The sequence below is a fragment of the Ahaetulla prasina genome, chromosome 2 (assembly GCF_028640845.1).
Source record: "Ahaetulla prasina isolate Xishuangbanna chromosome 2, ASM2864084v1, whole genome shotgun sequence".
Classification (NCBI taxonomy): Eukaryota; Metazoa; Chordata; class Lepidosauria; order Squamata; family Colubridae; genus Ahaetulla; species Ahaetulla prasina.
Genome location: NC_080540.1, coordinates 57,047,282 through 57,067,933, shown reverse-complemented (window position 1 = coordinate 57,067,933; position 20,652 = coordinate 57,047,282). Strand labels below are relative to the sequence as shown.

Below are 20,652 nucleotides of genomic sequence, written 5' to 3'. Positions count from 1 at the left end.
ACTACCCTTCTGGTGGGCTTCCATCATATCAATCATGCACTTGAGCTATATTTGCTGAAACAAGAGGGGAGAGATATGCTCAGTTAATACCTGGGAACGATACAGAAGAGTAAAGTGAAACATGGAATCTATACCAAAGGTGCTTTTTTCAAGAGGCAACTGGACTTTCTGAAGATGCTTCACTTCCCATCCAAGAAGCTTCTTCTGAGAGCTAAAAACGTTTCTTGGATGAGAAGTGAAATGTCTTCAAAGAAAAACCAGAAAGTCCAGTTGCCTCTTGAAAAAGCACTTTTGGGACAACCATGACCTGGATGATTGAGAATCTCCATAGACATGGAATCTGTAGTTCACAAAGGAATACGAAGCAATGATATTACTAAGTCCTATAGCCGTGATGGCAAATTTATGGCACATGTGCCAGAGGTGGTATGCGAGCCGTCACGTCAGTTCAGCTCTGCCGCTCATGTGCACCTCCTGCGGCCAGCTGGTCTTTGGTCTTTGCTGAGCATGTGCGGGGTACAGGGTGCGCGCATGGGGGCCACACATGCATGTGGGGGAGCGGGGCGCATGCGTGGGGGCCATGCACACATGCATGGGGTGGGGCACATGCGTGGGGACTGTGAGCGCATTGCATTTTGGGAGTTTGGGCACGCACACACGCGCTTTGGCCACTCAGTCCAGAAAATTGTGTTGTAAATCAATTGTACATCAATTGTGTTATAAATGTTGTACCTTAATGAATGTATCTTTTCTTTTATGTACACTGAGAGCATATGCACCAAGACAAATTCCTTGTGTGTCCAATCACACTTGGCCAATAAAAAAATCCTATTCTATTCTATTCTATTCTATTCTATTCTATTCTATTCTATTCTATTCTATTCTATTCTATTCTATTCTATTCTATTCTAAAAGGTTAGCCATCACTGTTCTATAGCATTGAGATTCATTTGCCACTGATTTTCTTCTATTTTTTTTTAGGTCTGCACACCTTCTGACATATCTAGTCCACAAGCCATTCTAAATATTCCCTTTGTTTTTGAAGAAGGACCACTGATCTGGTTGATTCAGGGCACTATTTATGAATTCTGGTTAGCCTGTCTATATTTGCCCAAAGACAAATATCCATAAATACAAATATACAAGCAAATTTCAGAGCACAGAGTAGCTCATGGGGCAGGGGGGTTGTTGCACTTAAAATGGGAGGAGGATAGTGAGGACCACATTGGGGTAAGATGAAAAATAAGACAAGTCTGGATTTTTGAGCTGAGAGGAGAGTGAGGATTGAAGGGAGTAGCTGTTGTTTAAACCATTAAGCCTATGTAGGGCTTATATCATTTTCCATCTTTCCCATCTCAAAATGGTGGGACACTATGGCACAATTTTTGGAATTTTGGTGAACAAATCATTGAGGGCTAGACCAAAAGGCCTCAGGCCTACATTCAGCATCGAGACCTCAGTTTGCCCAACTCTGCACTAATCCAACATTCTAACACACATCCAAAATATCTGAAAAAGAGTCCTATTTAGTACTCAACTGTCATGTTCTGAGAGTCAGGGAAGCAGCCTACCATGCCTACTAAAGCATTATTAAATATTTTGTACATCCTGCTATACAAAGAATTGGGAGCAAAAAAAAAGATTTGGGGGGAAATTCCTATGTCCAAATATTATTTAGGGAGACCTTAAATTAGTCCCCAACCTCCAACCTCGGGGTAGGAGATTGTTGTGCCCCACAGCAACTGAATATCTTTGGCATAAGGAATGAAAACAAAGTGAAACACCCAACAGATAATTTTCAGCACCTTTGACAAGGTAACCTCATGTATTCTTGTTTCTGGGGACTTAGATTACATTTGTTTGTTTTTTTGTTTTTGTTTAATCCATCCATCCATCCATCTTCTATCTTCTATCTATCAAATTTGTATCCTGCCCTTATTATTTTTACAAATAACTCAAGGTAGCAAACATACTTAATACACCGTCTTCCTATTTTCCCCAAAACAGCAACCCTGTAAGGTGGGTTGGGCTGAGAGGGAGTGATTGGCCCAAGGTCACCCAACTGGCTTTCATGGCTACTCACAGTCTCCTGGCTTCTAGCCTAGTACCTTAAGCAGATCCCTCAGCCATCTAAGATTCAGGAGGCCTCTGTCTTGTGTGGATATTCAAGAGGCAATGGTTGCCCAGGACCATACAGGGTGATATTCCAGAATAACTCAAGCTTAGTAAATCAAACCTAGCTAAAGTCATCCGTACCCCTTAAGTAGATCTGGCAGGATGCAGCTCCATTGGCGATGCTGCAAAGTCATTTCTATTATTATTCTCTTTCTCTTTAAGCAGTTTGCCAGGAAGATATTAGTCACAGTATGTTTTACATAATGGAAAATAAAATATTACAAATGTTTATATTAAACCCTGTCATTAATAGACACCAATCCACCCCACCCACCCCCAAAAAAAGAATCAGAAGAGAGAACCTTTATATCATGCAAGGCAGGAATTCATATCACTAATTCTGATTTTTTTTTCTCCCACATTTCAACATTCAAGAAATGAAGTCTTGGGTTTACCTGGTATCATGCTTTTTACAAGTGACCAATCCTGAATATTTGACCTCAAACTCCTACTATCTTTTAACTATTGGCAATAACAACTGGGGGTCATGGAAGTTTAGATTCTGTTTATCTACAGATTTAGAAGACATTTTAACTAACCTTTCCTTATCGTGAAAAAAAGTATGTTAATTTGAATCAATCTCTCTGTATGCCAACATATATTTGTAAACTCACGCACACAATAATAAACGAACTATCTGAAACTACTGGATATCACACTTGTGGCTACCCATAGTAGAAAATATTTGTCGTTTACATCTTAGATTTTTAAGTGAGTCTATTTTCAGAGATCAGATTTCAATCAGAGTAGAACTGGAAGGGACCTTGGCGGTCTTCTAGTCCAACCCCCTGCTCAAACAGAAGACCCTATACCATTTCAGACAGGTTGCTGTCCAGTCTCTTCTTAAAAACCTCCAGTGATGAAGCACCCACAATTTCAGAAGGCAAGCTGTTCCAGCAGTTAATTGTCCTTACTGTTAGGAAGTTTCTCCTTATCTGAGAATGTATAACTGCATTTGTGTTGTGTTTATTTCTGAAGGAAATTAAGCTATTTACATAATAAAGCTACCTTTTGATCTGCGTGCTAAAAGGGATTTTGGAATCACAATAAACTATTTACAAATTGTAATGGGTGAAATATAGGAAGCTGACTTACATCACTTCTAAACTGATGTGTTTTTGCATATCCCTACTTAAGTCTGGTCTTTTGAATTGATGATACTAGATACAGTAGATAGGAACATGGTCTCTCTAATACAAATCACTCCCACCGCAGTTGCTATCAGACCTCTTGAGTAGACAAGAATGAACCTTGTCTACTTTTCCTATCTTTTCCTGTTGAACTATACAGTGCATCTAAGCTTTGCTGAAATAGTTTGCAACAACAACAAAAAAAAGCAAACTGAGATTGATTCAATGGCATTCAAACTTCTCTGTCAAGTCTGACTTATCTTTTATAAATGGGATATTACTGAGTATTTTTATAAAGGCCAACGTCTTGTTATATAAATAACAAGATACTTTGTTCATTAGATGTGCAGTAGAATTTATGAATCAGATTCAGCCACCAAATTGACAGTACTAACCTCCATCCACAGCCAGGCCAAGTACATGCAAAGGGCTTTTCCCCTGTGTGCCTTCTTAGATGGGCTTTCAAATGGCTGCTTTTAGTGTACATCTTGGTACATCCAGGGAAAGTACATTTGTGCATTTTAATGAGTTCTGCTGCAGGATTCTTTTGAAACTTTTGACCCATGATGACTCCATTTTGACCCTGGATTGTACCTCCTGGACCAATAGGTTTTGCAGCTATCGGAACTGGAGCTATGCGGACAAATTTGGAAGATGAGTTCAAGTTGGATGATTGAACAAGTTGTGGCACCAGTGCAAAAGTTTGCCCTTGGATGTTGACCAAGAGCTGTGCAATTTTAATGTTTTCTTGCACTGATCCTTGTGAACTAGGGCTCACATCCGATGGTTGCTTAACCTGAACTGGCTGGATCTGGAGCATGACTGGTATCCCTCCATCAAGGGACACTCCTCCGTTAGATGGATGGCTGCCTTCCATTGCACCATCTGATTGTTCATTTTTACTGTCTTTTAAAGCAACACTTGGTACCATCTGGTCTTTTTGCTGTATGGAAGCTACAGTGATTTGGCTGCAAGCTCTCATGTCTTTGGTCTCACTCTTAGGTCCTTCTTTGAGATCAGTCTCCATGTTTTCTTCCAAAAACTCCTCTATCTCCTCAAGGGTAGGCTGGAATGGTCCGGAATCTTCCATCTCCACTGTGAACTCTGGAATTCTAAAATTCTCCTCCTTCACAATGGGCTGAAATCTCCTTTTATCCCACCAAGAAGCATGGCCATTCCCCAGAGATGCCTGGGACAACAAGTAGTCCAAGATACTGTCCTGATTCTCAGCACTTGATGAACTCCCATAGCTGGAACCTAGAACCTGTGAATCTGGGCTTGAACAAGAACAAAAGCTTGAGGAATCACTATCATCTTCAGAGACTGGGGAAGGCAGCATTTGGTATGACCTCCCAATAGCTGTCATATCCCCAAAGTATCCAATTGAGGGCCTGGTGGATGAGAAAGATTCATCCGCAGGAAGCAAGTGATCCACCATTCCTGGATAATCTCTTTACGCGTGTCCCACCAGCATGTACCAATTGAGTGAAAACCTAAATGTGGGAAACACAAACATTGACAGTCAGAAACCAAAAGTAATTGTTCATCTCAACACACTGAAACCCTATAGCTTGATTTAGAATGCTTACGGAGTGCAGCACAGGTTGCTACATGTTTTGATCTAGTTTGTATACCCAAGTGGATTTCTTGAATGCTTGAAAGCTTTCTTCAAGATTGCGCCGCATGCTTACAAAAGAATTATCTCCCCAAACCATTTCATAACTATACATTGACAACTGCAGATTTATAGTCAGCTTTCTTTTCAAATGTTTTCTGGCAAAAAAATAAAGAGTTCTATATTTGTAGCCATTAATCCTATAAATAAAGAATACACAGAGGGGGGGGAAAGAATACTGAGTATTTCTCCCATCCCTGAATTTCTTTATAAAATAGAGCATTTATCCCTAGGAAGCAGTTTTCTATCCATTGAGATTTTCATTCTTTCACATATACAAATATAGGCTAATTACTGTGTAAAAGCAAGGTTCAAAATCACAGGAGCTAAAAATATTGGTTGGTCTTCAACAGCAAATATACCTCAGCAATTTTCCTTCCTTAGATTAATGAATCCAGCTTTTAGCATTAATATCTTCAGTGCTCGTTCTTGTAAGGTTTTGAACCTAGCAGGATTCCTCAGTTACCATATTTCTAGAGGTGGAATCCATTTTTTTGCCATGCCAGCTCCCCTCTCCAATAAATAAGTAAAGATTATGGACAAAAAAAATACATTCTTTTTTTTTTAACTCTCCTTTGCAACATTTGGCCTGACCACAAGGTCACTGTTAAATAGCGCTGCCTCACTGCCTGCATTTCTGAATATTTATCATTTGCAAACACTGCCTTAGAATGATCAAAACCACATTCCATTTCTAAATTTGGTTTAGAATTAGTCCTTCATTCAGGTTTTGGATTTCAAAGCCTTGCAACCAATCCAGTCAGCTGAGTGCTGCCATCCATCAATTCATTCAACTTCAGCATCTCTACAAAGTCCAGTATTCAAGGGAAGGGAGAAAATAACTCACAGACATCCATTCTACTCATCAAAGCAGAATTCACACAGGCGTTTGTTATGTTCAGATGGAAGCCTAAGCTGAAAAATATCTCCAACCAACCCTTGCCCAGGTTTTCATCCTAGTCAACTTTGAACTGGTTGAACAAAGGATTTTACGAACTCACTGAAGAATATACATGTTTTTACAGAAGTTATGATGGTTGCAGAGGCAAGTTATTGGGTCTGCATTTGCAAGGCATGCAGGGATACAGACAAGAGTTAGAGAAGTTGCGTTGTAATAAAAAGCCTGTAAAGTAAAGGTAAAGCTTCCCCTCACACTTATGTGCTAGTCGTTCCTGACTCTAGGGGGTGGTGCTCATCTCCGAATCAAAGCCGAAGAGCCAGCGCTGTCTGAAGATGTCTCTGTGATCATGTGGCCGGCATGACTCAATGCCAAAGGCCAGAATGCTATTACTTCCCACCAAAGGTGGTCCCTATTTTTTCTACTTGCATTTTTTACGTGCTTTCAAACTGCTAGGTTGGCAGAAGCTGGGACAAGTAACGGGAGCTCACCCCGTTATGTGGCACTAGGGATTTGAACTGCTGAACTGCCGACCTTTCGATTGACAAGCTCAGCATCTTAGCCACTGAGCCACTGCACCCCTTAAAAAGCCTGTAGTCTACCCTAAAAAAAACAGCAAACCTGAATTTTCATGTTATTTTGAACGTGATCTGCTATTGCTGCTATGACCACTTTGCCACAATGTCGTCCAAGGAAAGGGACATCATATTCACATAAATGATACAATTTATTCTGCTGAAGTACTGAACTTCCCAATCTTTGCTTCATCCCATTTGAAGAAAACACATACAAGATAAATGAGTAATTTAGCAAGAGGTATTTTTCACTTCCTTCCTTCCTCATCTGCTAACATTCCACAGGACATCCAACAGAGTACAAATACATTTCTCTGAGATAGGAGCTTTTTGAATGATCTGGAGTTGGGAGAGTTTGGAAGAAAAGGCACTAATCGGCCTGCCGCTGCACACTTTAAACACAAATGACAGGCTTCTCTTTTGTTATAACAGACAACATTTATGATGTGCTCACATATATAGAATAGCAGGAAGTTCAAGCAAAAGTTAGAGCCCATGTTGTGTGACTAGCCCAGAAAAAGTTTGAACAGCAAAATTAATTCCTCACAACACTGATTTGAATGTTTAGAGCCAAAGCAAGCCAGTTACATTGGCAGCGAATACTTCAAAATGTTCTCCTTGGTTCCACAAACATTATCTCATAATCCTAGATGTGTCTCACTCAGACAGAAGTCTTTTGGGACCCATTCTCAGGATATGTACATTGGATTGCAGCTTTAATCTGTGTACTCAGTAAATTTAATTAACCTAAGCTTCAGTTAAATCACTACTATGGCAAATGTTCTATCTGCATGTTTGTAACTAGAAGAATATATGTATATTTGTTCAAGCTGTTTGACGCTGGTACGTTGGCATTCCCATAACACTGTACCCAGTAATAATCAATTTGAATGCTTTTTAAAAATCTACAGTTGAATTTATATTTAATCAAATAATTCATTCTTTGACAAGTAGATGACTAGGTAGGCAAGTATTACGTCAGCTTATAAAAACTGGTACTTGAATTTACTCAAGAAAGGTCAACCAGTACACCATGAACAAGCCCACAAATTGGACATACGAATATCTTTTTCCCTCTGGAAAAGCTTGATTTGTGTAAAATGCCAAAAAAAGCCACAACGATTGCAAATGATAGAACCGGAAGGCATTCCCATTTGGTTTCGGTTTTATGTACTGTTGTTCTTCTGACCATTTCTGGTCAATTCAAGATGAAACAAAGTTCTTCCAATACTTTGGGCACACTGGCTATTCCAGAAACATATTTAGCCAAACAAATCAGAACTTGAGAAGAGACGTGTTCTCTGCTTTTAGTTAAATTGATTTAAGTGAATCCAGAGAGACTAAGTTCAAATCATACCAGAAAACTATTTTAGCCCACCCACAAATAGCCCATCAAATTGCTTTGCTCTTTCTTTCAGAAAAGGTACAACTATTTTACTTGGGCAGCAGGGAGAGGGAGTTCAGCATTTTTATTTCTGCTTTTTTGAAGCTGCAATTTTCTGGACTGGAACTGTTTGTAATATCCTGATGCTTTTGGACTGTACTTTTAAAAATTACGTAATTATTATTTATTGGGTAAATTCTTTCTGATCATTCCAGTGGTACATTACACAGGGTAGCCAAAAATAAAATAATTAAACAGAAAATATACTCTAAAACAGAGGTCTTCAAACTTGGCAGCTTTAAGACTTGTGGATTTCAATTCCCAGAATTCTCCAGCCAGCTATGCAAGTCTTAAAGCTGCCAAGTTTGAAGACCTCTGGTCTAAAATATACTACAGTAAAATATATTTGATTTCTTCCTTTTTCATATTAACATTACCGGTAATTCCCTTTCTGCAGGGGAGACAATATTTATAAACAAATAAGTAACTATTATACAGCATCACCATTTGGCCTAGTTCCAAGACTGCAATCTGACCTAAGGATTAGGCAGCACACTCACATCCAAGGTTAGAAGTGCCATTCAGCCTCTTTGTGGAGCAGATCTGATGTCATGAAAAGACAACAAATTGCTTATTAGCGATGAGAATGATAATTGCATTGACACTACCAAGGAAGGATGGGCTACTGGTGGGATTTTAGTTTTATAAGTTTTTCCCTGTAGCTCTACCCAAGGGAATAAACTAACTTGGGTCCTTGGGATAACTCCTTACTTACGTTTTGTGGGCATATGAAGTGACACATATATTTTTCAGCTTATCCATTGACTAGGTTATACCAGAATTTGTAGTGACAAAACTGGAATAGGGCAAGCCAAGCCAAAATTCCCAAATGTTTAGGGAATGTCTAATTGGGCAATATTTTCCCAACTTTAACCTCCTCAGCTCCAAATATTTAAATAGCAATAGCACTTAGACTTATATACCGCTTTACTGTGCTTTACAGCCCTCTCTAAGTGGTTTTATAGCATCAGCACATTGCCCCCAACAATCTGGGTCCTCATTTTACCGACCTCAGAAGGATGAAAGGCTGAGTCAACCTTGAGCCTGGTGGGATTTGAACTGTCAAACTGCTGGCAGCCGTGATCAGCAGAAGTAGACTGCAGTACTGCATTCCAACCACTACACCACTGCGGCCCATAGGAGCATTTCTTCTTCATATTTTACTGACACTATTCTACTCAGAGCTAGAGACTCCTACAGCATAATTCTCTCCATTTCTAAATAGAAGGATTGAATTAGAAGGCTAAAAGCAAGGTTAAATGGGTTGTGACTTTAAGCCCCCTGTTTTGTATTGTGATCACTGGGTCTACTGTAGGAAATAATGGCACATCCAAACTGCCATGCAACTAATGAAGAGATGTACACTGGAGAAGGGAAGTATCTATGCCCATAAAAAATGCAGAGCTCAGCAGAAGAATAGAGAAAGCAAAGAAGATAGAAAGTTTCTTTATAAAATTTTAAGCTTTCTCAACTGGGTGCCTCCAGATGTTTTGGCTTCATCTTCTTACACTGGTTGGCATGTCCAACACATCTGAAGAAATCCTAGCTGGAGAAGGAGTTCCTTTCTCTCAGCTGGACACTACCATTTAAAATAGAATCAAGAATGATAGCGAAGTTCAGCATTTCTGAAGAATGTGATATTAGCAAGATATACGAGAGGGCAGATGGAATACTAGCCGAGTCTCTGAATGAAAAGTATGCTTTCTAATTAAAGCTCAGCTATTCTTCGTCTTTCATTTACCATATCAATAGGAGTCCCCAGGACTATCTTGCTCTAGAAACACGAATTTAGGGTAAACATACTACTCTATGATGCACAGTTTAGTAAAAGGATGCAGGGCTTTAAGCCACTTCCCTTTCCCATCAAAGCAATCATTCAGTGCAGGTTCAATTCTGGATACTGCGGGAATGCAAATGCAAGTTGTATGTAGACTGTGAAAAGGTAAAAAGATGACTTTGTATATCTTGGTAGTATGTTTACTAAAATTTTTTTTAAAAAGTAGACAAATTTTAAGGCATGTAAATGCTGAAGGAAAAACTGAATAATGTGTGATCTGTTGCAAAGCACAAATGCTTCTTGAAAAAAAATGGAGGCGATTGTATAACAAGGCGGTACTCCTGCTTAGTTTGTAAGAAGGAAGTGAGAATTCAGAATGTCAGGAGAAATTTAAAAGTAGTCTGAAGACAATAAAAATGGAATAGCAAAGAAAGACATAGGATCAAGAATGAAGGGATAAGTGAACACCAGAAATCAGTGGCTAATGGTAAAGAAGTATGTTGAAGTTGTTTGTCATATAAGAAAAATGAACATATAAGAAAAATGGTGGCTCAACGGACTAAGACAGTCTGTTATTAACACAGCTGCTTGCAATTACTGCAAGTTCAAGTCCCACCAGGCCCAAGGTTGACTCAGCCTTCCATCCTTTATAAGGTAGGTAAAATGAGGACCCAGATTGTTGGGGGCAATAAGTTGACTTTGTATATAATATACAAATGGATGAAGACTATTGCTTAACATAGTGTAAGCCGCCCTGAGTCTTCGGAGAAGGGCGGGATATAAATGAGAATTTAAAAAAATTAAAAAATTTAAAAAAATGATCAATTGAAAAATATGAAGAAAAAGTGAATGGAGAGAAAGAGAGAGACTAAGAAAACTGTGGTTGCATGGAATTGATATCCTCAGAAACAGTGAGGTATGGAGACTAAAAGACAAAAGGCCATATACAAAATGCTGCATAGATACAGAAATGGTTTCCATGGATAGAAACATAAGAGATACCATAGTACATAAGAGTGTTGGTGTAAAATAGATTTAGCTGTTTGTTTTTCCATTTCTTATCTATGGTTTTAATATTTGGCTTATTATTTCTTATTCCTTCATTGTACTTTCCATGATATTTACTAGAAAAAGGAATAATACAATGAGTATGTTTACAGTTTCTTACTAAAATGAGCAAATTTCTTCTTTGATTTGAAGAAATTCTCCAATCCTAATAAGAGATAATATGGCAATTCTAGGCATAGGAGAGAATCTGTATTTTTGTTTATTGAAATCTGCTCTCTCGCCAATTGAAACTAGTTCTGGTTTAATAGAGAATATAAATTCATCTCTTGCTGTCACTGAAAAAGAGCCATGTCTAAGGAAAAACTCATTTCCCAACTTATAATAGCCTTGAAGTTTCTGCTGGGTTGTTATTCGATGTTGCTTTCTCACCAACCTTAAGACAAGCTTAGGAAGACAAACGTCCCTCTGTTCCAAAGAACAGTTGTCAGTTTAGGTCAGCCACTAAATATTAAAAGGACAGGAATTGTATGGCTGCATTTTGAACTCGACATTCAGAGAAGAATGTAGAAAGCTATGCAAAAACTGATCTGCTTGTCATACTAGGAGGAGCTGAGAGCATTACAAGGGAATGCTATGTCACTGCAAGCATCATTAGCTTATTTGGTGTTTTTTTAAGCAGCTGTGGATATGCTGACAACTGCATTCTAGAGCTGCCAACATCTCTTTTCTCTTTGATGCAAAACAATCCCATAAATCTTTGCTTTCCTGACAGGACCAATTGCGCAGATATAATGTGTAGATACTTGTTTACATTTGGTATAACCCAGAGTGGAGCGTAAGTGTATGTACTTTCTATATTGGTCTTTGCCCAAATTCACTGGAATGCTGTGGCTCAGAAATTCCAAGAAACTCAGAACATAACATACCATTGCCACTGTTTTTATATAGGGAAAACATTAATCCAGAAGTTAGTATGCTCCAGCAGTCAGTGTTGGACTTGTTCGGACTGGAGAAATTTGAGCTCTAGGCTCTGCTTAACTGCAGGGTAGCCTTCCCCATCCTGGTTCACATTTTCTCTCCATGTTTAAAGTATTTAAAAAAAGGTTTATTTTATGTATTTATAACCCCATCTTCATTATCTTAATAAATAACTCAAGGAAGATAACATACCTAATACTCCTTCCTCTTCCTATTTTCCCCACAACAACAATCCTGTGAAGTGGATTGGATTGAGAGAGAGGGACTGGCCCTAAGTTACCCACCTATCTTTCAGGCCTAAAGTGGGACTAGAAGTCACAGTCTCCTGCTTTCTAACCTGGAATGGGACAACTTGCCACAGTCAACTCACCATTGCCAATTCGCCACAGGACAACTTGCTGTGGCCAGCTTGCCATGGGACGACTTGCTGTGGGAGAATTGAATGATTGTATTTAATTATTTTTTAAAAAAAATAAAAATTATTTTAATTTTTGTCATGCACATTTGATTTTTGTCCTCATTTTGCATCCTTTCTTTAATGACATGATCCCACCATTTCTTCGATATTATGTAACTTTTGTCCTACAGCAAGTTGTCTCGCGGAGAGTTGGCCATAGCAAATTGTCCTGTGGCGAGTTGGCCATGTTGAGTGGACTGTTAAACAAAACAGCCAATGATGCTGACTCAAGATTATAGGCTCTGTGGCCCAGTCCCACAAACAACACTAGGTTAAAGAAATAGCATTGATTAGTGTTCCTTTTGCCACTGATGTACATGTGCCATTCAGGCACCCAACCATCTGCACATTAGGCTGCCTTGAAAATGGGTCCTATTCGTGTACAGAGGTATACTTATAAGGAATTTCTTTGTAGAGACAATTCTGGATCTGTCAGAATATACCTTTTTAATACTCCAGGAATGCACAGTCTGAATTTATTTGTATACTTAGCTGGTGACAGAGGGGAGAGCCAATGGAGGGGCCAATCAATGATTTCTGCATTCTTGGGGTAGATGAACTATGTTTGATGCTTAAAAGCAATCAAAAGGAGCAAGAAGCAATGCAATACACATACACAATTGCATATTAATACTTATTATTAATAAGTATTAGGGCTGCGGTGTGGCTCAGGCTGTAAGAAGCCTGTTATTAAAAAACAGCTGCCTGCAATTACTGCAGGTTCTAGTCCCACCAGGTCCAAGGTTGACTCAGCCTTCCATCCTTTCTAAGGTAGGTAAAATGAGGACCCAGATTGTTGGGGGGGGGGCAATAAGTTGACTTTGTAAATATACAAATAGAATGAGACTATTGCCTTATACACTGTAAGCCGCCCTGAGTCTTCGGAGAAGGGCGGGATATAAATGTAAAAAAAAAAAAAATATATTATCATATAGAGACACTGAGTGAAGTATTACGTTGGGAATAATTGTTCTCCACAATTAATCCTTGATGCTTTAGATTCTATTGGAAGTCCCTCCCTAGGTGTATCCATACACGTGCACACACCATAGAGGCCAAGCTTATGAACAGAATGCACTTCTCAGATTTTTTTGAGTATACAGGTAGTCCTCAGCTTACAACAGTTCATTTAGTGACCATTTAAAGTTACAATGGCACTGAAAAAGTGACTTATGACCATTTTTCACACTTACAACCGTTGCAGCATCCCCATGGTCATCTGATCAAGATTCAGACACTTGGCAATTGATTCATATTTACGACTGTTGCAGTGTCCCAGGGTCATGTGATTACTTTTTGCAACCTTTTGACAAGCAAAGTCAATGGAGAAGCCAGATTTGCTTAACAACCATGTTACTAACTTAACTGCAGTGATTCACTTAACACTTGTGGCAAGAAAGGTTGTAAAATGGGGGCAACATTCACTTCACAAATGTCTCACTTAACAACATAAATTTTGGGCTCAATTGTGGTCATAAGTCAAGGACTATGTGCAAAAACCTGTGTCATTTCTTTTCCTTTTACAACGAGAAGGACTGTGCTCTTGATTCTCCTCACATTGTAAAGTTTGATAGCTCTGCCAAAAAACAAAAAACCCCAGATGATAATCTAGAATACAACATAAAAGAGGAACTCTGCTCTAATCCACAAAAATGAAACTAGAGTTTCTACTACATGTATTTTGAGCAAGGCATACAATAATTCAGTGTTAGTAGTGATGTATCCCAAGGCAGGGCAGCAAATCTGGAATGCTCTCGTGTGATCAATAACTCTATATGGCAGAGCGATGGAGAAATTGCAACGGGCTCAAATTCATTCACTGAAATTTGTGGTTAACCAGAGACTTCACACTCAAGAGTCTGTATGATCCAACACTCTAGAAACAAACTTGGGCACTGTTCAACTTGGTGAGTATCGTATGAACATTTTTAAAAGATGCATTTGAATCTGAATCATACAGAATGCCCTGCTGTTCATGTTGGGTCAAGAATGAATGAATTAATTAATTAATCAATCAATCAAATGTATACTATGTAGTATCTCCTAAAAAACGCCTTTGCTGTCTCTCCTCTTAGGGAAGTGTAAATATATAGCTGCAAGAAAAGCTTTCCAGCTTAGGAAAGACTCAGGTCTTTCGGAACTATTAATTTTGACTGGTCGCATGTTTTACAGCAGGGGTCCCTGACCCCCAAGCCCTGGATCGATACCAGTCCATGGCCTGTTAGGAACCGGGTCGCACAGCTGGAGGTGAGCAGCGGGTGAGCGAAACTATGCACACGAGGGATCTAGGTTGCGCCCTCCTCCTCCTCCCCTCCCGGGTTTGTGGAAAAACTGTTTTCCACAAAACCTGTCTCTGGTGCCGAAAAGATTGGGGACTGCCGTTTCACAAAAGCAAACATTTAGTAGCATCAGACGATAATTTCTATGTATTAATTAATTACTCCATGCATCCGATGAAGTGAACTCATGAAATGCCTTTTAATAAAATGTATTGCTGCAATTGAAAAAAAAAATGCTACCAGACCCCAATTTTCACTACCACAGACTAATGTGGTTCTTCTACAATGTCTACATAAGGCTGTGTCTCTATATAACATGGTAACAACTGGATATGATACCATCTGCTTATTTTTTTCCAGGAGAAGAATTATTTTATATATCTCACTCACGGCCACTGAAAACATTGCAAGGATGTTCTACAGGCCTCTTAGAAGGTTTACATATTAAAGGATGGGTTCCCACCCTTTTTTCTCCCTCTTCAAGCACCATTTCAGTCCCTTTGCTGCCCACCATAGGTCATTTCCTAAGCTTATTGCATCATTTTGCACTTTGTAATTTACAGCACATAACCTGTCACACTTGACTGGATGGGCAGTAAGATAGGAGTTCCGATTCTTAAATGAAAAGAGCCATTAGGACACACGGATTCAAGTTCAAAGCAGTTTTCAAGCTTGTTTTATAATTTTCAGGATTTCCTAGCTTTATCTATACGTCTGCTAGGACTGGGACATGGCTGGGAAGTACTGAAAATAATTGGCTTGAAAATATATCCATTCCTTTATTCTTTTCTGAAGATTTTGCTTTACGGTACCAAAATGTATAAGCTTTAATCTGCAGCTCTGGCCAAAACTACCTGAGGTTTGGTCATTCATGCTGGTCACACACACATGCAGTCCTGAATCTGCCTATATGCTCATCTATCCAGCTGGCAATGGAGGAAAGCTCTGAGATTCTTTGCAATGAGGAAGAAAAGAAGGGAAAAGAGATGGAGGACAGCTGTATGAAATTACGCTGCAGTTTAGGCAAATGTTTTTTAAAACCTGGCCTCAGCTTTTCACAGCAGGTATTAAAGGAAGGGACTGAACTCAGTTTCCCTGGTGCTATTCTTTCTTCCCCACTCCCTTCCTTTGGACTCTGAAGTTTGGAATGACCGAAAGTAACCTAGCAGCCATTTCTCTCCCTCTCTCTCTCTCTCTCTCTCTCTACCTCCCTCCCTCCCCACTATCTCTTTTTCAGCATTATCACAACAGCCAAAACAGAACAGAACAAAACATGCAGCTGCCTCCTCCTGTTCCTGCTCTAGGTTACTTTCTCGCCATTACCTTCCAAAAGGAGTCTGGTATACACACACACACACACACACACACCTTTTCCAGTTCTGCTGGAAAAAATACTAAATGTTTCTGCCGCAGCCATTGGAAACATCATCGTGTCTCCAAAGGTAAAAATGATGTAAGCCACAAAGTTTCCACAGCAAAAAAAAAAAAATGCTGCAAGGACGAAGGGAAATCTCCCTGCAATTCAGAACAAGAACACCTTGAGTGCTCTCTGGCCAGGTGCAAAGAGACCTTCTCCAAACTGCTGCCCTCTGAATACGCGGATTACACCTCATTCCAATCCTTGGCCAATGACCACACTGGCCAGGATGAAGATACAAACTGTATGTGGAAGGGCAAGACTGGAGAAGATCAACGGAGAGGGGGACAAAAATAAGACTTTGCCTTGGCCACATTTGTGAAAAATAATAGGAGTTGGGTTTTTCCCTACATTCTTGAAAACTGCCTCACTGACATGAGGAATAATAAATGGGTGGTTTTTGGATGGTATTGTATAGTATATACAGCTTTCTCTTTCATGCGCGCGCACACACACACACACACACACACAAAATGAATAGCTTCCAAATAGGAAACAATCCTATACTTTCTCCAGAAAATTTACCAAAAAAAGAAAAGAAAAGACTCTTTGGAGAATAACTTTGGGTTATTGGATATACCCAGTCCTCAAAACATAGCTCTAACAATTAGAATTCTATTATTAGCTCCCTAAAAAGGAGGATTTTTTTTCCTGGGCAAGTGAAGAGTGTTGATGGCAGATTGAAAACTTTCAAATCCCATAGCAGGTCTTCTCAAAAAGACCTTCCCCATAACTCTGCAGTGCTACTATCATTGCTACAAACCCATCCATTTAAACATTACAAATGTCACAACTGGTTAGTTGCTTCTTAAGACTTAACCCAGCAATTTTGTGTTTTTTATGGTTGGCATGGGCCAGCCTTCCTCAAAGAAGACACCCAACAGGTATCTTCACTTCCCATCATTTTCAACCCCCAGCAGCCCTGGTGCTGGCAGGAATGATGGGAGATGTAGTCAAACACCTTCATACTGCTTCCATATTCAGCGCTACCAAAAGCACCAGTTAATTTCTCTCTACTGTGCTCTACTATGCTCAGCCTGCAGCCTGCGATTCTGTAGCCCTCCAGGGGATATTGAAGAAAGGGGGGTTGTTAAAAAATATTTTAAAAAAGGGCAGCAGCCCAGCACTGACATCAAGCAGAACCTCTTCTGCGCTGTTTCTAAGTCCAAAAGGGAACCAAAAGGCGAGAGAGCATTTGCACACAACAGCACCAAGTGGCAGATCCGAGACCTTGTCAGGTGGCATTGAAAACCGGCCTTTTCGCGTCCTGGGTTAACAGAAGAAATGGAAAAGTACCTGCCTGTTTATATGCTGCCTAAGGGGAGGCGACAGCCACAGCACCGAGCTCCGGCACAGCGACTCCCAGAGTTTTACTCCCGCCTTGACGAAAACGAGTTTTTTCTCTATCCAAAGCTGTGCCTGAACATATGGTGGGAAATCGCCTTTTTTTTTTTTTTTTTGGTGCTCATTCTTCGGAACTTGGGTGCTCCGATCGATCGGAGAGCCATCGGCGCGTTTAGATGGCGGGATCGTGTCCTTCAAAGCCGAGTGGAGAAGTGGGGATCTGCTCCGTAATCTCTCCCACCTACCCCCCCCCTCTCCATTCCCCTTCTTTACGACAAACAACTTCGCGCGCGGAGAACGCCGTCTTGGCCTCCATGTCCTGAAGCAAAGGCGGATTTTTCGCCCGTCCTTCTTCCGTCTACTTGTTTAGCATCCCAAAAACCAGTGTCTCCCCCGCCACCCACCCGCCCAAGAGGCTGGCTAACCAATAGGCCCCGCTCCACTCCAATGACCCGGGAGATCTGCGAGCAGCTCGTTCCCTTCCCGCGCAAGGCGGCTTGCACACAGTGTGCTCACACACGCAAGCACGCATGCACGCACGCGAGTCGGATTCCTTTACTACAGCCGCCCGCTTCTCTCTTTCTCGCCTTCTTCAGCGTCTTCGTCTTCTTCTTCCCCCTTGCGGGTTCCTCTTCTCCCTCGCCACCCGCCGGCCCCGTCCCCTCTCTCTCTCTTCAGCCGCGCCCTCCCATTGCGTGAAGAGGCGGGATCGTGTCTTTTCCACCTTACCTGAACTTTCTCTGTTTCTCGACCCCCGGAATGCGGGCGAGTCTGGAAAGTGGAGGGGGGGGGAGAAACACCCCGCCAAACTTTAAATTGCCCCTCAAAGCAACGGAGAAAAAAGATTCCGACCGGCAGCCACTCCTCCTGGCATTTAAGGGGAGGGGGGAGATGAGAAAAAAAATGTAGCTATTAAAAAAAAAAAAAAGACCCAACGTTTCCCCCCCAAGAAGATTGACAGGATGGCAAACGTCGTCCCTGGCAGTCGCCAACAGGCGAAGGGAGTTCCGACGTGCGACCAGCAATCCAGAGGGTGATGTGTCCTTTAGCTCTCCTCGCGTAGTACTATATCCCCATCACATGACTGCCGGGGAGGTTATCACAGTAAAAGCAGGGGAAGGCTTGAAGGAGGCTCGACCCAAACTGGCGGTCTGATTGGCTAAGGAAAAGTCATGGGGCGGGGCCAGAGGTTTCGTAGTCAATGGAAGCCTCTGGCACGCTGGCGCTCTCTTTGCCAGCCCGCTCAGCCAGCGGTGGCTCCTTTCCCTGCCGTTTCTCAGCCACGAACGAAAAGATTTCTGCCTTCTCGCAAGGTGGAAATCTCCCAGCCTTCCAGACGGGATTCCCGTTTTTCCCTTTGATGGACAAACCACGTGGGCAGCTCTGACAATGCTTGGTCCTTGCCTGGGTGGTTTTTTTTCTCTTTCCAAGGATGCCCTTCCTGGAAGAGCACAAATAGTTGTGAGACCCTGTTCAGGAAGTTGGGCCCAAGCTATTAGTTGGGATTGTTGCTGTTTGTGCCTTCCTTCCTGCTGCAGAGCAACCTCCCTATCTGGACTCCTTGACTCCGTCTCTGGGCTGGCTGTAGAGTTCCCTAGAACTCTATGGTTCTGGAGGACTTTACTCTGCCTTCCCTAAGACTAGGGCAGGGTTCTGCAACCTTAAACACTCAAAGAGCCATTTGGACCCATTTCCCACAGAAAAGAAAACACCGGGAGCCACAAAACCCTTCCCATGCCTGACTATTTCTTGAGCGTCCATAAAACTAGCATATGTAGTTGAATTAAATGTTCTGTTTTCTTCTGAAACTTTTTTTTTTTTTTTTTGGATTTATCCATGGTTGGCCTACCAGGGGGTGGGGTTGAAAAACTCAATAAATCACGTGTTAGCGGGTGTCGCACATTGGCGGTTGTGATGCATATTTTGCGTGACAGGGAGCCATAGCAGAGGGGTGAAAGAGCCACATGCGGCTCCAGAGCCACAGGTGGCTGACCCATGAACTAGGGTGAAGTGGCTTGGGAGTTCATGGCTTCCATAACAGCTGAGAATCCACACCATCCAGAGCCTATCTCAGCGACACTGGTCACTCTCCTGTCAAGAGCAGTGGCAATGGCTCAATTTTCAATCAAGAGCAGTGATTGAAAATTGGGGGAGCTTTCCAGCCATTATCATGGTTGGATCATGCCTGATTTCTATAGGATTCTTTAGAGTCACTGTCCACCCCAGGGAAGGCTGGACCCATTAGAGTGGTTTTCCCCTGGCAACTACTGGACTTGACGAGGTCTATGGGGAACTGGGAGTTGTCCCTGTTGGTCTGTTGCATCAGACCTTTGAAACCTTGGTTGCCACTTGGAATAAGTGGATAGCTGAGGCCTTGGATAGAATTGTTCTTATGCAATCTCTCTCCTCTGGTGTAGCCTGGCACTCCCTATGGGGTATGGAGGCACTGGGTGAGATAAAACAGAAAAAAGGGGCATTCAACAAAGGGCAAATTTGACCAAACACAGATTAGAACCACTAGTAAGGCCTACCTCCGACCTCATTGCATCCTCAAATTGCTGCTCCACAGCCCTGTTTTGGTTGATACACATGCCCTCTTGGTTAAAGGGGGCACAGAGAACCTCTTACAGAGGTGTGCAGAGGAATTTGCACACCTTGTGTTGGATAAAGTCACTCAGATTTGTTCCAGAATGGACACCATGCTTGTCAAGGGCCCAGAGGAGATGCGTGGATTGAGCCAGTTGTGCCTTGCCCAGTTATTTGGGAATTGTTTGAACCTGAAAAAGTGGGCAAAGTCCTGAGAACAAAATCCTCAGCCACCTACTCTTTAGATTCCTCCTGGCTTGTTAAAGAGTTTGTGTGTGTGTGTGTGTGTGTGTGTGTGTGTGTGTGTGTGTGTGTGTATTCTGGCAATTCTTTTGGGTGATGGGGTTGTTTCTTTACTTCCTAAGGAGGCCTTGGTTTGTCCCTTCCTCAAGAAGACCTCACTAGATCCTTCCATACTGAACAATCTCACCTCCCTCTTTCTAGTGGAAGATGGTAGAGAACAATAGCTTCAAAGGGACCTGGCTGAAGTGGATTATTTGGCTCCTTTTCAGTCAGGATTCAGACCCAGGTGTGAGCTAGAAATGGCATTCTTCATGCTTTTGGATTCCCATGAATGAGATAGGACTGTGCATCCATCCTTGCCTTACTAGACCTCTTTTGTGGCCTTTCACACTATCAGCCATGGTACCCATCTAGATCAGTTTAGAGGACTGGGGGTGGGTGGTACAATGTTGTGTTGGCTAGGCTCTTCAGGACAGATTCCAGTTGGTGATGATTGGTAGGAGAGTCCCGTCCTCAGTACCTGTTATGGGGGGTGCCTCAGGGTTCACAACAGAAATTTTGGGCTCAGTTGTGGTCATAAGTCGAGGACTACCTTTATTCAAGCATTTCTGAGTGCTCCTCCTCTCCACCAATCCATGCATGGCATGCTATGGCAAACAATGTGAC

At 41.5% G+C, this 20,652-nt stretch overlaps 1 protein-coding gene across 3 annotated transcripts in view; it reads right to left on the bottom strand.

Annotated features, from left to right (window-relative positions):
- The window catches only part of KLF15 (KLF transcription factor 15), a 30,803-nt gene extending 12,578 nt beyond the window's left edge, over positions 1–18,225 (bottom strand). Inside the window, exons 1-3 of one of the 3 annotated variants that reach the window (XM_058169367.1) lie at positions 17,887–18,225; positions 12,031–12,087; positions 3,701–4,798 (exon numbers count right to left, since the gene is read on the bottom strand). In XM_058169367.1, the coding sequence (XP_058025350.1) occupies positions 3,701–4,743 (1,043 nt within the window). In that variant the 5' untranslated portion in view covers positions 4,744–4,798; positions 12,031–12,087; positions 17,887–18,225. Of the gene's footprint in view, positions 1–3,700; positions 4,799–12,030; positions 12,088–17,113; positions 17,389–17,886 lie in introns of those variants that run through there. The other 2 variants (XM_058169366.1, XM_058169368.1) reach the window with 2 other exon arrangements.
- Between the last annotated feature and the right edge of the window lie 2,427 nt (positions 18,226–20,652).